The sequence below is a fragment of the Hakea prostrata genome, chromosome 6 (genome assembly GCF_041222555.1).
Source record: "Hakea prostrata isolate BN-2017 chromosome 6, UWA_Hpros_2, whole genome shotgun sequence".
NCBI classification, from domain to species: Eukaryota; Viridiplantae; Streptophyta; class Magnoliopsida; order Proteales; family Proteaceae; genus Hakea; species Hakea prostrata.
The window spans coordinates 29,401,836-29,419,338 of record NC_142605.1 but is presented as its reverse complement, the minus strand read 5'-3'; the positions used below and the strand labels follow the sequence as shown (position 1 = coordinate 29,419,338).

Below are 17,503 nucleotides of genomic sequence, written 5' to 3'. Positions count from 1 at the left end.
TTATGCTTTAGCTTTTGGCTCCTTGAAGGGACTAGAAGAACTACCTCATCTTCTAGTCGGAGGTTGCTTTATCTTGGAGATGGTGGTGCAAATAACCCTTGGTAGTAGGGTGCATCAATTACCATGAAGACAACACTCAAGGTGTGACTCAACATCATTCGTTGGTGGTTCATTCGATTGCAACCTCAAGCTCTTCGAATTGGCTAAGGATCTTCATCTTTTGATTGTATTGCAATTTCATTATTGTGTTTTGTAGAATTCATAATACAATTACCCCAACACATACCTTCCGTATTAGCACGAATCTTTGTCGACGGATGAAACACCAGAACCAACCAGAGTAAAATCGAAATTACAACCTTTTCCTTTTGTTCCATGAATCTCATCCCTCTATAACTCGAAACTCCTCATTTGCTACTCCATCAATTATTTAGATTCACAAATTTTCGAATCAAATAGCATTATCAAAACCCTAAATTCCTGTTGTGTCTCAGATTTGACACTGGTCTCAACCTTAGTAGATTGACTCTCGATTGAGGTCCCGACAATGAAGAAGATAAGACTTGCAAAGGAAGTTAGATGCGGGCTGGCTTGGATGTCGAGCAACCGCCTCCGATGGTTAAGTTAGTAAGAGATTAGATTAAGATCCCGAGCTAGTGCTGCTGAGGGATTAATCATAAAATGTTCGTATCCTTACCTAAGGGTTGAGACCTTGTTAAATAATGCATTGGTTACCTTTCTTAGAACCAACAGGGTCCCGAGCATTTGCCTGCCTAGTTGTTCCTTGGGCGACCCTTCTGTTTATGTTGGCATTTCCTTCTTTATTTGTGTATATATATTTTTTTTTGTAGGAAAATTATTTGCGTCATTACTATTAAAACATATAGGTTTTAGACTTGAATTCAAGTCAAAGAAAAAACATAAAAAATTTAAATTCTACAAAATAAAAAAAAAATCATATTCCAAGACAAAATAAAATGGTAATTTTATTTTCAAAATTTATATAAAAAATAAATTGCCATTAAAAAAAAAAAAGAGTAAAAATTGGACAGTTTGAAAATTTTCTCGGAGCAATGAAAAAACTCTAGTTGTAATTATTTATAGACCATACCTTTCCAACCAAACGCAACCTTAAGGTGCAAAAATCGAAACAGGAATTTGACGCGGAAAATGTAAAAATCAGATACCTTCCCTTTATATAGCTCTAACGTATTTCCCTCCTTTATACGTGGCATCTACGGAAATAACAAAAGGGTTTAAAACTGATACCTCTTCTGCTACGACGGGAGACCGAGGAGTGTCCCTGCAACACTCCCTTCGACTGCTGTTCATAATCGGTGACGATGATGGTTTTTTGGATCTCTACAGTTCATTATCGGTGCTAGTGGTAGTTATCGTCTTCATTCTCAGTAACGGGCTTCTACGAAGAGGAACAGGAACAGGTAGAGAGAGAAGAGAGCCTAAGTGACCACCCGTTATTGGAAGGAAACAGTAAGTAAAGTAGCTGATTGACTTGGAACGAAAAAGAAACGAACAAAAACATTGAGTACTTTATTTATGCAGACAAACTTCTATTTTCAGTCAGTGTTTCACTGATTTCTATTTTCTTTCCTTTCAGAAATTTGGTTTGGGTGTTACATTGTATTACTAGTAGAGACGTAAAAATGTCTGTAGCACCTACCGGTTATCTTAATCACGATGAGCCTTCACCGAAGGGATCTCGAAGCGTAGATTGTTTCGAGAAATTGGAGCAGATTGGCGAAGGAACATATGGGTAAGTGGAATGAAAATTGAAAACAAGTTATTATTGAAATGCGTATCATATCCAATCTTACTGTTTGTGTCATAGCAACCGCCTTGTGCATTACTTGCTGTTTCCTTTGAATGTAAGCTTTATTTCCCAAGTATCCATGGTGTGTATATATATGTATATTCAAGTTTATGTGATGGTTGATTAATAGCAGTTTCTGGTTATACATTAATTTTCGGAAGATTCGTAGGAACAGTTTGTACTTTATAGGGTTTATGGGATGCTTATTAAACGATATAATGTTTGATTCTTCTCTAATCAATTCGGTTATCAAATTTTCCTGGGTTGTTTCTAAAGTTGACCTAGCAAGCAGCATTTCCTGTCCTTGATGAGTAAGCTAGTCAGCTATTCCGCTTGCAAAGCCATAAAATAACGATCACTTCGCTTGATCCCTACTCTTCACACTACCCATATTTTGCCATGTACCCATAAAAACTCCCGGCTAGCTGTTTTGTTTGTTTGGGCTTTTTTTTTTTATGGTTGGGGGGTGGGGGTGATTAGTAAACTACCAGTTTAGCCTGCTAAAACAGCCTGATTATATTCCGCAGAAAAGAAAAAACCCAACCAACCCTGATTCTAGAACACTAAACCTGAATATGACGTATTTCTAGTTTTCGACAAGTAGGATCATAAACCGCATACCAGACACCAACACCATCCATTTTTCACTGAAGTGGAGAAAGTCACCACATTGAGAAACAGTGACACAATCTTTGGGATACCACATTTAGGAACAATGATGCAATCTATTGGATACCACATTTAGAAACGATGATGCAATCTTCCTAGAAGTTATCTTTTTTGGATAACTAGTACACTCGCATGTGGGCTTCTTACCGTAGAAGATGTTAGGGTAGGAAGGAAACACTTAGAGAAGTGATGGTTCTTCCAAGCAAACAATGCAATATTCCTTTTTGTGTTTCTATGGTAATGCTGGTATATCTCAAGATTTGATTTTGAATGTGAAATGAAATGTTGGAGATCGTTGGAGGAGATATAATCTAGAAGTCTCTCAGTCTCATAGATTCTCTTTGTAACCTTCCTTGTAACCTATATCATCTTAGTCGAACAACAAATTTCTTTATTTTCCTATAAGATAATACTTATTACCTGGGTCTCACATTTTCTCCTGTAGGGATACATATTATTTTAAGAATTAATGTAACTGCCCTGCATCTGTAAGCTATTTCATTTTGCTTCAGTTTAAATGCTAGCGTATGTGGAAACCATATATTTGGTGCATGTGGACTCTTCTTATTAGAATAAGAAGTCACAAAAACAAGAACATATGTTTTGTTGTCTGTCTGTCTACCTGTTCACAACTCCATGTGTCTTACAATAAAGTTTAGGAGAGTGCTAATAATTGAATTCCAGTTTGGGAACTTTCAATTATTCTCCGAAAATAGAATTAACAGTGCAAATCATCTGAAGCTCATTGGATGAGGAATAGGAAACTGATGGGTTGTCTATGCTACTTCCCAGTTAGAAAGAGGAAGAAAATGGGAGATGGAAGGGAAATGCAATCCCAAAATGCACACAAATAATCGCCATACAAATATATGTCAATCTCTTCTGATGACTATCTCAAAATTGTTGATTTGCATAGGTGGGCTCATGCCAGCTGTTGTAGATCTGAATCCTTAGGTGAGAGAACACCTGTTACATAATTTTATGGAGAAGCCCCTTCCTTTTAAGTGATGACCAATAATGCTTCTGGCAAGCACAGTCCCTCCCTTTTTCCCAAGAACAAGTTGGAGAGGTCTTGAAGCCTTTGAAGGGCGTAAATACACCACCGAGAAAAAATCAAACACTACAAGTTCTATTTTTTCGTTTTAGAAGCTGATCTCGTTGAACCAAGGAATTGCAGGCTCCATTGTCTCTTTGGAGATGTGCTGCCAGAGAAAATGGCTTATCCTCCCTCTCTTCATCGCATTCTTTTCCATGATTCTCTGCCTTCTTCGAACCCAAATTCTTCGCGTAGCGAAGCATTGAGGGCTGACTCATGGAAAGGAAAAAATAAAAAACCAATGACAAAACCCTAAAAATGAAAAAAAATAAAAAAATAATAAAACTGGCAGAAGGTAACAGAGGATCCAAAGTCCTTCAGGATCTTGTCTACTCTGTACATTGACAAGAAACCCGATCTTTGAAGTGGTAGGAACTGGGAAGATGCGCTCATGTCGGATCACAATTTCAAGTTTACTGCCGCACAACTCCTTATTTGGGGTTTGCCCATTTGTTATCATCTTTTGTCTTTGTCTGAAAATACCATTGAAGTTCAACCAATCTTCAATAACTCTTTTGGTTAAAAGTAATACACGTAGAGTTTTTGGTAGGGAGAGATGAAAGGAAACCCTAAGGAAGGGGAGAGAGGGACACCTCACTTTCTGCAATTATCTTTGCAGCATTTGGGCAAGACGTCCTCATGGATGATTGTCTTTCTTGTAATTAGTGTGGCAGATGTATCTCCTTGTCTCGTCTTGGAGTGCCATTTTCGTTTCTCTGTTCTTCTTCTTTTGCAATTATACTTCAAAGAACAAAAATCCTCTATTAAGATCATGAACGGGGACGACTGCTTTTTCTTTAAATTTTAAGAGTCATTACTCTCTCATGGAGAAGATTTGTTTTGAACGGAAACGGTTGTTTTGAGAGAAGGGTATTTTGGTCTAGTGAAAAAACATACAATAACTTATGTAATTCTATATTGGTTTATGATCTTTATTATGGTTTGGTTATCGGCTTAGATCTTTAATTAATAATATTCTAGTCTATGTGAGTTTCTTGTTAAGCTTTAGGCTTAATTAGATAAGAGTTGGAAGTCATATTCCTAAGGTAATTCTATGTTGGTTTATTATAAATGTATATGTAGTGGGTAGTATGATAGAGAATACAATGTATTGCCCGACTATATTCTCCAATTGTTATCTCTTCTTCTCCCTCAATCTCTTTTTCTTCGTCAACCTGTATTGGGTACAAATTCTTTGCTTGTTAATAGGAGGCAAGGGAAGTTAAGATAAGAAATTAGGCTTGGAGTGTTAGTTCTGTGTATGTTGCTCAATGGCACCATTAACTCTTAGAAAAAGTCACTGTTAATGGTTGGAAACTGAATCATATATATTATAGTTTAATTCATAAAGGAACTCAAAATAAATCTGGGGTTTCCAATTATGATCCACTAACAAATCCTAATTAGATTATAACTCCAAAATAAGATTTAAACAAAACAATAAAGTCAAAATTAAATTTCCTGACTGCTAAACTCATGTACTAACATTGTGCTTACTTGGCGGGTTTATAGATTAGACCCATTACATCAATAAGCCCCAAAATAAGAAGCCTATGGTCTTTGGAACCCAACCATGGGCAAATAAATTCTTCCGAAGCCCAGTTGACCCATTTGTCCAATCTTAACTGCATCACCTTAAGAGGCTGCCGTAGTGGTTGGTGGCCTTAAAGTTCTATTGCTTTTTTTAACTAAACTCTGGGTCTTGGTTAAATGTAACAAATATAATTACCTATCCATTCACTGATTTTTTCTCTATACTATTCTACTATTAAATACTTCCTGCGACTTATTCACATGAAGCATTTCCTCCTCCTTGAATCAACCATCCAAAAAAGCATCCTTCATTTGGGGTGAGGATTTAATCTCAGATCATCCAGAGCTACATGAAGAATTGCTTAGATGAGTAGAGATTCCCATCCCTTATTCTATCTTCGTCATTCATTTTTCTACCTTGTGCCACTACCAGACCATCTTGTCTCATTTGCTTACAGGCAAGGACTTGAATTTTGATGAGCAACTTGCTGTTATCATCACTAACTTCTTGGTTTCCACAGATTCCCTAGGTACTGTAAAGAGCTCAATTTTAAGCCTATAGTTGTTAGTTTATGGAACCATCTGATTTACCCTTACTCATTTTAGTTTCCAATCTCCTTATACTGCCTTACTTGTCTCATTAGGTTTAAATATCTTTCCACAAAGTAATCGGTTTAACTAGAAGAGTTAGCTTCTCTTCACCTTCCTGGTATGGCAATTAACTGATCCTCAAAGCATTGTTTTTACAAATAGGAACTCCACATCCATATTAATTTAATTATGACTTTATTCATTCTGGCATAATAGCATCTTAACATTCCTATTTCAACTAGACTTCTGCTTCTCGCTGTGGTTTTGTATTTGTCAAATATTCTGCTCAATATAGCATTGTTGGTACGGTAATTCTCTCATATGCTTTGCCCTTTAATTTTTTCCTGATCACACATCAATCTGGTGTTACTTCACCTTATCAGGCAGAGCTTCTTCCTTGAATAATTTTTTACAGTATATTATTAGATGCTATTACTGCAGATGGTTTTAATAGTCTAGTGAATGAGTTGTCTGTATCTCTTCCTGTTTCCTTCCCCCTTTATATGAACATTTGGACTTATTTAATATCTTCTATTCAGATAATTACCTATTTGATTGTTTTGCTGTTGTAGTCAAGTATACATGGCAAGAGAAATCAAAACTGGAGAAATAGTTGCTTTGAAAAAGATTCGAATGGACAATGAAAGAGAAGGGGTATTGATTGTTTTCCTTACTATGTTGATTGTGTGTTTATACATTTATGTACCTACTGTTCTCTAAGAATGTATCTGACAAACATCCTTAATTTTGCAGTTCCCTATAACAGCTATACGTGAAATTAAAATCTTGAAGAAATTGCAGCATGAGAATGTAATTAAACTGAAGGAGATTGTCACCTCCCAAGGTACTGTTGGTTTTATTTTCTCGAGCAGATTTTCCTTTTTCTTCTGTGTTCTTAGAAGGCTTTCTTTTGTTTCATTTTTCTTATTCCAACTGTTTTTCAGGTCAGGAAAGGGATGAGCAAGGGAAACCAGGTTAGTTGCTTGTAATGTTTTCTATAGCTGAATCAAGCTGGAGCCTAGTGTATCACTCTTTGCTGTTTGGTTTCTAATAATCTTGAAAATGCTCTGTGTTTGCATCTTCATCTTGGCTCTCGAGGGCATGCACATCTGATGGTTTAAATTAGTTTGTTCACTGTAGCTTATGTTCATGATTACCCTTGTTATAGGTACTACAGATGGTAACAAGTATAAAGGTAGCATCTACATGGTTTTTGAATACATGGACCATGATTTAACAGGCCTTGCAGATCGTCCTGGGATGAGATTTTCTATTCCCCAGATCAAGGTACCAGTCTGTGTGGCTGTAGTATCAATTTACTCTAGTAACTATTTCCTTTGTTATGGTACAATTAATTTAAAATTCATATTGCCAGTGCTACATGAGGCAGTTATTGACTGGGCTTCATTATTGTCATGTCAATCAAGTACTCCATCGTGATATCAAGGGTTAGTAACAAGTAGAGAAATGTATGTTGTGGATGTGGTTCTTAATATTTGATGGTGCATTTGACATCTTGGCTATAATTTCTCTTGCAGGATCAAATCTTCTAATAGATAATGAAGGCAACTTGAAGCTTGCAGATTTTGGCCTCGCGCGTTCATTCTCCAATGACCACAATGGTAACCTTACAAATCGTGTTATCACTTTGTGGTACAGGTAGATAGTTATATTTGATTTGCATGATAGTAGAATATGGATCTCCAGATGGTTAACCATTTTGGTCTTCCTAGAGTATGCCTCGCTTCTCATTTAATTTGTTCAGGTTCATAATGTTTTGGACAGACCCCCAGAATTGCTTCTCGGAACCACAAGATATGGTCCTGCAGTTGACATGTGGTCTGTTGGTTGCATCTTTGCGGAGCTTCTGCATGGAAAGCCCATCTTAACTGGTAAAAATGAGGTAAGACAGTGTTCATGTGTCCTTTTTGTTGGTTCAGCGATGATCTAAAGATGGTATGTACTTTTCGATTTCTGGTTGTTGGATACTCAAATGGATGGTCTATATTGGATGTAGATGATTGATGGAACAGCTAATAACTCAGATTGCTTTCCCTTGCATTTCATGTTTCTGTGCAAGCGACAATTTTTTTTCTTCTTTTGGTTGTGGGGGGGGGGGGGGGGGGGGTTGTATTAGCAACTGATGCTTTACTTCCATGTAAAGAGCTTTTCTTTATGGTAGATATATATTGCCTGAAGCATGCTGTCCACCAAAATATCCATTTATGTTTATTTATGTTGTTAAAAAACGACAACTGAATATTTAACCATACACGATTTGATATCGATCCAGAATAGATTCACAAGTTCAGTAGCATTTCTTTTATTCATGTATTTTTCTTCATAAGAACTTACAAACTGCATAAAATCTCAACAGAACACAAGTTGTAGTGCAAAATTATAATGACATGTAAATTATATATTTGTTTTATATTTCCTTTATTAGTTGTCTTATTTTTTTTTAAATAATTTAAAATAGAAGAAATATAATAAAATCTACATGCTTAACGAGGGGATGGACCTTAAAACACAATTATTACATATTTTCCCTCCACAATCCAATTGCCTTATTTTTATACAAATCCAAAAAAATAATGGGGATGGTGCTGTCTTTCAGAAGTGTATAAGCTAGTGGCTAACTTGCATGAATCGAGTGGCCTTAAAACTGCACAAGTGGTCCAACAAGGGAGGAAGAATGATATGGACTAGATTGACAGTAAGTGAGATGGAGATTTTCAGCTTTCATGTGAAATTGGTGAATGGCTGGTTTGAAGGGATAGGAATCTGAGAAGGGTTTAGCATTGCTGGGAGGTGGAGAAGAGGGAACATTCCTGCACAACCATTGCCCGATGTAAATTGAATGAGGTCCAGATAAACCTAGACATGTAAGAGAACCAGCTCAATGGGACAAATAGGTTATGGTGTGGGTGATTTCGATGGGGTCTTGTGGGTTTGGTGCAGGTTGGAACAGTAAATGTGAGGTATGATGTAGAGATAAATTTAAAGCTCCAAATGCGATGGACTGGGGTTAAGGTTCAGAGGATAACGGGGAATACTTGATGTTCCCTCCCCAGCTGCCGGGAGATGGGGAATCTTGGCACTGGATGATTTTTCTGGAGATGGGGAATTGAGGTTTTTCTGGGGTTTGAATGGGATGAAACTTGGATTGAACCTAAGGTATATGTGGTGTAGGTTATGTCCTCCAAGTTAGGTAAGGTTTGGATGGTTGTTTAGGAGACATAGGGTTTCTTGGCTTTAGGATTTCAAGAATTAGGGGTTTTCAAGGTGTCGCTGGATTTTAGGTTAGGAGGGTTAACTTAGACTAGGGTTTGGATCAACTCTCAATAGGGGTAGTGGGGCTGGATTTTGGATGGGGTTCTGGCTTCAAGCTTACCTCCCTTTGAGCCTTGTCTTCAAGTGTAGAAGAGGATGTGATGATAAATGTAGGCTTAATACTCAACCATAGCCGGATCATGGATGTTACTTACCAAGAACCTAGTAAAACCACCTTGGATATGACTAAGAAAGAATCCCAGCCTTCCCAGGCTCTTGGATGTTACTGACCATGGAAACAATCCAATCTTAGACTAAGATCAGACAAAGACTCACAAAGAGAGCAAATGTGAATTGCAAATAACAAATTAATCAGTGTGTTTTTATCCCATCGATTGGGAGGGAGAGGGAGGTGTATTTGGTTTGCTAAGCAGCCTAATGAATGGATTCCTCATTACAATTGGAATTGAATACCTGGCGGAAATAGGACTCTAGCTGAGACATGACATGGACACTTTAAAATGCTAACAAGACCTCTAAAATGAAAAGTTCTAAAAGACAAAAAACTGAAATAGAAAGTAATGAAAACTGCTCCAATGCTGCTGGGGCAGCAGCCGTTGGGGCTTCACTTGGGGTTCCTTTTGGGACATAGGTCTTTGGACCTGCATCATTGCCTGATCAGAAACCACTTTAGGACTAATCCTTGGTTTGGCCTCCAAAGTAGGTCATATTTGTCTAGCCAGGGCCCCAGGCTAGAAAAATTGCATCGAATATTTTTCTCCCGGCTTTTGTGCCCATATTGTTATCGAGATCCTTGTATGAGCTCAGGAGTTATGCATATGTAGTGATTTGTAGGTGCAAATTGGCATTTATTTATAACGTTAGAGCATTAGCAGTTCTGTCTAAAAATTGATTGTTACTAGACTATTTTTTGCATTTCTGATCTCTATAATTCTTACATTTTTGGCAAACATGTTTCTATTATATTTCCTGTAGCCAGAGCAATTGAACAAGATTTTTGAACTGTGTGGAGCTCCTGATGAAGTCAACTGGCCTGGTGTTTCCAAGATTCCTTGGTATAACAATTTCAAGCCAACAAGGCCTATGAAGAGACGTGTTCGAGAGGTTTTCAAACAGTAAGTAAATAATACTGGTGCTTCCCAAGATTGAAAGATGTTGAATGTGCCCATGGGGCTGTCTCTGCCTAATTCGCTTGAAAATGTTTGACTTCACCCTTCTTTGACTTTACAGTTTTGACCGTTATGCTCTGGAGTTACTGGAGAGGATGCTAACGCTTGACCCTTCTCAGGTATTATTTTCTTTTCATAATACACTATTTTTTCATCTTGTGAATGTTCTTGTTTGAACATTAAAATGATTGTGGCTTTTTCTGCCAAGTTTTTACATTTATTGAAACTTGTGTCATTTTGGGCTACAAGACTCCTGATCTATCTATTAACTTCCGAAAAGTACCCATGATGTAGCCCCAGATTGAAAGGTATTAAGGAGGGGCTATTATATAGGGTCTTGTAGTAGCAGTCAAATTCAGTAGGCTAAATTGGATGTGGGTCCACTTAAGGGTTAGGTTAGGTTGAAGATAGGGTTTGAATGTTGGGTTTAGTCAAGTAGGTTATGAGGAAGTTAACAGAAAAGGTCTTCAGGAAAAGGTCTGAATGCTGAATTTGAATTCCAGCAGATTATGGGCTTGTCTTTGTCTTTTGGGAAAAATGGATCTCTGATGAAATTAGGGCTTAGGATTGGAAGTTAGGCTTGGGGATTGGATCAAGTCTAGTAGGATTAGGGGGCTTGTTATATCAAAATATTGGACAGACTTGATGGTTTGATTGTGATATCCAAAAATTGTGCCTTCCAGTGTATTAACTGGTAAGGTAGAATCTAGGTTTCGATTGATGGATAGACTTCAAAGGGCATTGACTTTTTTTTTTGGTTTGGGGGGGGGGGGGGGGAGGGTGTTGGTTTGTGAGAGGCTGTGGTCCAAATATGGACTAATTTTAATGGTTGGGTCATGGGTGCACTGGGGCTGCAGTTTTATGAAATCTTAAACTTTGGAATGAACCTGGTGAGGTTTTTGGAGGATTAGAAGAAGAATTGGGGTTGGAGGTCGCAATCAACTTACTGTTATTGAAGGACAACCTCGGCAGCAGCTTGTTGACGGATCCATTTGATCGAAACTGAGGTAAACTTAACAACCTGAAAGGAAGCTTCAACTGAACCTTTTGGGCACTGTCCATTGGAAGGAGTCAATTGATTCCACATTAATTCTCCTGGAGTTAATATCAATCTGAACTAACTCGCGTAGTGGAGAGCAAAGGCTGCAGCAGGAGCTTGGAAAGTCATTTCATTAATCAAGTTTGTGTTCAATATTTACGCTTATTCCAACCTTACATAAAATACTTAAAACTAGACTACTCTACCAAAAAGGAATGGCTTAATTTTTTTTGGGTAAAATAGGAATCTATTTTAATTTGAAGACACACTTGAACGTAGAACCTCATTTATCCATCCACACTAATCATAAGCCATCCTTGAAGTGGAACCTTTCACTTGATCACTTTCTCTTCCAAAGATAAGAAGGCTTCCTTGCACTGAAAATCTTTTATTAGATTTCGAGCTGCTTTGACTATTTCCCCTGGATTTTTTGAAGGTTGGTTATGAATGACATATTACAATTCAACCAAATAACCCAAAGACCATTGAGTTGCAGGACTAAATTATGCATTGATGCTTTGTCTTTGTTCTTTGAACAGGTGAGTCATATGACTTGCGATTTTAAAGGCTCTCTGCTTGTCCAGAGGGTAGGATGTAAATGAGACCAAACCTGAGCGGTGAGTGGACAGTAGGAAAGGCTTAATCCAAAAGAGAATTCATAGCAATAAATATGAAAATGACACCAAGTAATTTGATTTTGCAAGAAACCCATGGGATCGAAGGCACATGTATAAAAACTAACCTTAGACTTATTCCTAAGAAAGAAACCCATTTTAGTGATGAATCTGCATGTACATAGTTCATGGATTCAGCATGTTAGCTTTGGGCAAAATACATCTTTAATAATAAAGAACAAAGAGGGCAATATCAACCAAAGATACAATTAGAGAACGCTAACAGCCCAAATTTCTACAGAAGGTGGCTTGGCCAAGATCCACTCAGGGTATTTAGGGTAACATCACCAAGAGATAATCATTTTCCAAATAAACCAAAATGACATGTTATGGAAGAGATGTGGACATGATATATAACTGGGGAGAGGTACCAACACCATTTGGTGGATGTAAGGATCAAATGGGAAGCCTATTGGCATGGTTGATCTCAGAGCCATGGTGAATGATTGACTTAGAGAGCATCAGCAGGCATTCCTTGTCTCATCCTCTCCTTCAATATCAGTGGTACTGAGGTTAACCAAGAACATCAGAACACATTCCAGCAATGTGAAAATGGAGATGCCAAGTCCATGGCCAATTTGCCATCCGATCAAGCTTTTCAACAGATATGAAGCTGCAGCTCTCCATTTTTTCTACAATTTTGATCTCAAGATGACTTTCTTTTTTGTTATTGAGATTTGACTGTAACCAGAGGAAAGATTTTGGAACTTGAAGTGGTGGTTTCCCTTGAAAACCATATATCGATGTTGAGATGATGAGTGGCTTAACCAGACAAGTAGAACACCGTTTGAGGTAGTTTTGAAGTGGCTCCAATATGTATGAATTAACAGACACTTGCTTTAATTGTTATAGATGTCTAACAAAAACAAAGGCCACTAGATGCATAATGAGGAAGTGATGTAGTACAGGTTACATTGTAAGCGATTTTTGGTGCGACCTTCAGAATTTCAAGATGCAGCCAGCAGGTTGTGGTCCGTATACATTCAAACTCTTCTGACCTGATTTAGGTTCCAAGATCTGGTTTAAATGGCTTAAACTTTTTAATTATCTTAAAGTCGAAGATGCCAGGATATTGTTCTATTTTCTAATTTTTTTATCTTCTTGTTTTGACATCCTTTTCTTTTGGTCGGGGGGTTGGAGAGCCTTGGAGGACCAGGGTTTATGTGCTCGGGGGACTCTGTTTTTTGAACAATTTAATAGTTAGTCTGATAGGACTCGATCTAACCAGCCCTGAATCCTACCAAAGAACTTCACTGATAACAATATAGATATTCATTCATTGTAATAGAACCAGCAAATACAGCAACCAGAAATTATCTATTCATTCAATGACACTGATAAACTCCATCAAAGATACAATTCAGGTACCTGAAGCTGAAGCTTAATTCTTGGAATTAAAAGACAGAACTAAGCTAAAGATTCCACTCCCATTACAAGAAATTGATCTCAATCCATACTCATTCTCCCAACCGAGAGGTTGCCCTCTCCCCAGCAAGCACTCTGGCTGCTCTGCCCTCCTACCTCCCTCTCCTCCTCTGCCCTCCTCCCTTACATACTTTTCTGAATCCTAAAAACTCCTACGCTTAACCAATTCTTTCACCATCAGCCACTCAACTGTTGCCACCTGGATTGTCCCTTCTGCTCCTCTGTCTACAGCAGGTTAGTGGCTGCTGTCCAATTGGGTGCTGCCAGCTGTCTTCTCTTCAGTTGTATCCCCTGTAGCAGCTGTAGGTGGTATTACGTAGTCCCTCTTTTTCTTTCGCTTGTACACCTTGGTGATTAGGGGCTTATCATAGTCTTTCAAGTGAGTTTATACTGGTCCTAAACTTGTTGGAAGGATGTTAATGTGTGGAGCTAGGATTGGTCTTCTTAATTGATTTATTTGAGTGGTTGGTTTTGTTTAGTTGGGGATTGGGTGAAGAGACCCAAGTAGTATATTAGGTCTTCCAAGGCCTTGAGATTTAGTCAATGTGGGTTTATTCCCTTAGAAGTTTGGGTTGAATAAGCCCAACTGAAACCAAGTCCACCTGTTAAATTTGATTGAAGTTTTTGAGTTTGAATAAAGAATTTTTTTCATGCTGCCCACTTAAGTTGGGCCAAAACTCGTCTGCCCACTCAAGTGGTAGAAATTACATGCTGCCCACACTGGTCATTCTGAAAAATTACAAGTTATCTGCTGTTACATTTTGACCATTTGACTGTTAGTTTTCAAATTTTAAAATGTGTTAAGACATAAATACCCTCACCCTATCAAATTACATTATTGCCCTAATAGTCCTCTCCCAATACTCTTAAGTTTCTGGAGGGGAAGAGGTGAGTAAGGCTAGTACCTTTGGAGAAATCTCTGTGGCCACCCAGATTTCGTTGTAGCTGAATCTGACTAATGTGTTTGCAAAGAGAGAGATACTCCTCTCCAGATACTGAATTCTTCGCCATTTCATGTTGTGAGATTGAGAATTGGGCAAATCAGTGCTCAAATTTACCATAAGAACCATAGCAGCAGATATTGAGGAAGACCTGCTCAGTGCTTCAAGGTCCATCTGGGAACCAAAGCTGAACCTGAATGAAGAGTGCATTGTTTGTCGGTTGGCATTCATGAAATCAGGGTCAAGACTACCATACTCGGCAAGAAGCCAAGCTAATCATAATAGCCCAAAAGAATCACCCACGATTTCTCTATTACAGATGCCAGTGTTTGCTGAAGCTTACCAGTCTGTGATCGCAAAAAGAAGATTTGCGTTAAATGAAAGGCGAATAGAAAGATCCAGAGGAACTTACTGTTTCCATAGGATTGAAGAGGAAGCTCGAAGGGCATCGAACAAATGAGTCGATCTCATTCTGCAAATTGAAAACTTACTGAAATGCTGGAGAAGAGTTACAGCGGTGACGGATTTCCCGTGGCTGGAGTCGTCATCGTCGGAGGTCTGCAATGGGAGTTACAAGAACAGCGAGTTTTTTTTGAAAAGTTCGGCGCCAGTGGCTCTCTAGCAAACAGGGAGTTTTGTTTGTAAATTTGGAAAGTTCTGTAAAATAGAAAAGCTTATAGTTTTATTCAACCCATGGGCAAAATGGTCATTTCAATTTCAAAGTTAATAGAAAAGTAAGTGTGGGTAACTTGTAATTTCTCAAAATGACCGGTGTGGGCAAGATGTAATTCTGCCACTTAAGTGGGCAGACAAGAGTTTTGGCCCAACTTAAGTGGGCAACATGAAAAAAACTCTTGAATAAATGACTTGGCCAGACCAGGTAGTAGATTTAAGGGATGATACAATTATGCACTTACGACTTTGAATAAGGGTACGGTTGTTATAAGTCCTTAATAATCAATGGTGCAATACATTCATAGTTTTTCACTGTGCTATATGTTTTGTTTTTCTTATCTGGGCTGTATTTTCTAGTACTTGATCTTATAGTCATTATTAAACTACTTTTCTCTTCTCCCCGCTTGGTTAAATAGAGGATATCTGCGAAGGATGCACTTGATGCCGAGTATTTCTGGAATGATCCCTTACCTTGTGATCCCAAGAGGTATTTATTGATCTCACTTTTATTTTTTTTCCATTTTACTATAAATAATGTTAACCACACTACCCTGTGTTCCTGTATCATATGTGATCTTTCTAGCTAAAATCATCCTTTTTATCTTTGCAGTTTACCGAAATATGAGTCATCACATGAGTTTCAGACAAAGAAGAAGCGCCAACAACAGAGACAAAATGAAGAATTGGCAAAGCGACAGAAGCTACAGCACCCTCAGCCACATGCACGCTTGCCTCCCGTCCAACATACTGGGCAAGCACATCCTCAGGTGCGGTCAGGACCAAGCCAGCCCACGCATAATTCTCAGTCCCAGCACCCAGTGGTTGCAGGGCCTAGCCACCATTATGGTAAACCCCGTGGACCTTCTGGGCCAAACAGATACCCTCCAAGTGGAAACTCAGGTGGGGGATACAACCCTGGTCATGGAGGTTATAGTGGTGGGGCATATCCACAGCATGGGCGTGGACCTCCATATGCTGCAGGTGTTATTCCTGGTACAGGTCCCCGAGCAACTGGCAATGCTTATGTAGCTGGTGCTCCAAATTACTCTCAGGGAGGTGGTCCATATGGAGGCTCAAGTGGTGGTCGAGGCACAAACATGATGGGTGGCAATCGAAATTCACAGTATAGTTGGCAGCAGTAACGATGAATGGTTAGAATTGGACTTGTGGACCAGGAAAACAATTTGATCTCAAACCAACTACAATGGAGGTTATTGTTCATGCCGGGTTGCTTGTTGACCCTGCTCCTTTTAAAGCCAGGACAAGCCTTTTCAACCTTAGTTTTAAACTTCTTTTCCATGTTCAATTATGTGCATATAGATTATGAAATTGCTAGCAATTTTTATGCCAACAGGGTTGGAATGAGTTGGATCATGTACTTGAACAATGAAGTTACACTTTGAAAAACAGACAAGGCGAAACCCGAGTTCAGGCACAAAAAGGTTACCATAAGCTATATCTCCAACAAAATCAAAACCATTTACGATAGATTGAAAATCAAATATACAGCTTCAAGAATATCATTTTGAATTTTCTTCAGATTGAATCCTTTATATACTGGGATTTCCTGTATGATATCCACAATTTCAGGATGCTTGAATATTGGGTATTTTATTCCCTGAAATTTATTTGGAGCTGTTAGGTACCTAAATGAGGCTACTTAACAAGGTGGAATAACTCAAGAAGAAAAAGGGACTTTGAATAAAAGTTGAATAAGAAACAATACATACTACCAGCAGTAGGTGATTCCTACGGCTACCCAAGAGCAATAGCTCTCACATAAACTTTCCCAATGCTCAAAACATGTCTCTTCTACTCTTCCTTCCCCCTATTTATAGCAATTACGTTCCTACAGTATTAATTAACAGAATCATCCCAATTCGAATAGGACTCTTCAAAAGTAACCTGAATTCAAATAGGACTCTTCAAAAGTAACCTGAATGTATTTTGACTCTTTAATCTAATCCTAAAAAGTAACCTGAATACAATAGGATTCTTCAAATCTGCCAATCGTTGCCTTCCTTAGAATTTAGGGATTTGCTTTCCCTGTCGAGTGTAGACTCATGATACTAGGAACCTATCAATACTCCCCTCCAAGAGCAATAGCTCTCACATAAACTTTCCCAATGCTCAAAACATGTCTCTTCTACTTTTCCTTCCCCCTATTTATAGCAATTACGTTCCTACAGTATTAATTAACAGAATCATCCCAATTCGAATAGGACTCTTCAAAAGTAACTCGAATTCAAATAGGACTCTTCAAAAGTAACTGAAATGTATTTTGACTCTTTAATCTAATCCTAAAAAGTAACCTGAATACAATAGGATTCTTCAAATCTGCCAATCGTTGCCTTCCTTAGAATTTAGGGATTTGCTTTCCCTGTCGAGTGTAGACTCATGATACTAGGAACCTATCAGGAGCATTCGGGGGTGTGCTACGGATGCCCCCATTATGATGAGGCTCACTTTGCAGGCCTTGTTTTGGTCTTGGTCATGGTTCCTGAACTCAGATTGAACCTGAAATCGGCCCGTCTAGGTCCCCAGTTACCTGGTTCCCCAGAGGTAT

General features: G+C 38.4%; 1 protein-coding gene across 1 annotated transcript; it reads left to right on the top strand.

Annotated features, from left to right (window-relative positions):
* Positions 1-1,244: 1,244 nt before the first annotated feature.
* On the top strand, positions 1,245-16,473 carry LOC149013182 (cyclin-dependent kinase C-1-like). Its single transcript, XM_089159303.1, has 13 exons — positions 1,245-1,491; positions 1,619-1,774; positions 6,293-6,374; positions 6,474-6,564; positions 6,665-6,694; positions 6,889-7,007; positions 7,096-7,168; positions 7,259-7,379; positions 7,506-7,623; positions 9,990-10,129; positions 10,245-10,302; positions 15,354-15,424; positions 15,548-16,473. The coding sequence occupies exons 2-13, from the start codon at positions 1,665-1,667 to the stop codon at positions 16,077-16,079; spliced, it is 1,545 nt and encodes a 514-aa protein (XP_089015429.1). The 5' UTR covers positions 1,245-1,491; positions 1,619-1,664; the 3' UTR covers positions 16,080-16,473.
* The last annotated feature ends 1,030 nt before the right edge of the window (positions 16,474-17,503 follow it).

Bases quoted from the DNA above. Each gene is read 5' to 3' on its own strand.
- LOC149013182 (XM_089159303.1), top strand. From the start codon at position 1,665: ATGTCTGTAGCACCTACCGGTTATCTTAATCACGATGAGCCTTCACCG. The intron at 7,169-7,258 runs GTTAGTAACAAG...TTTCTCTTGCAG, and splicing joins ACTCCATCGTGATATCAAGG to GATCAAATCTTCTAATAGAT. The intron at 10,130-10,244 runs GTAAGTAAATAA...TTGACTTTACAG, and splicing joins GTTCGAGAGGTTTTCAAACA to TTTTGACCGTTATGCTCTGG.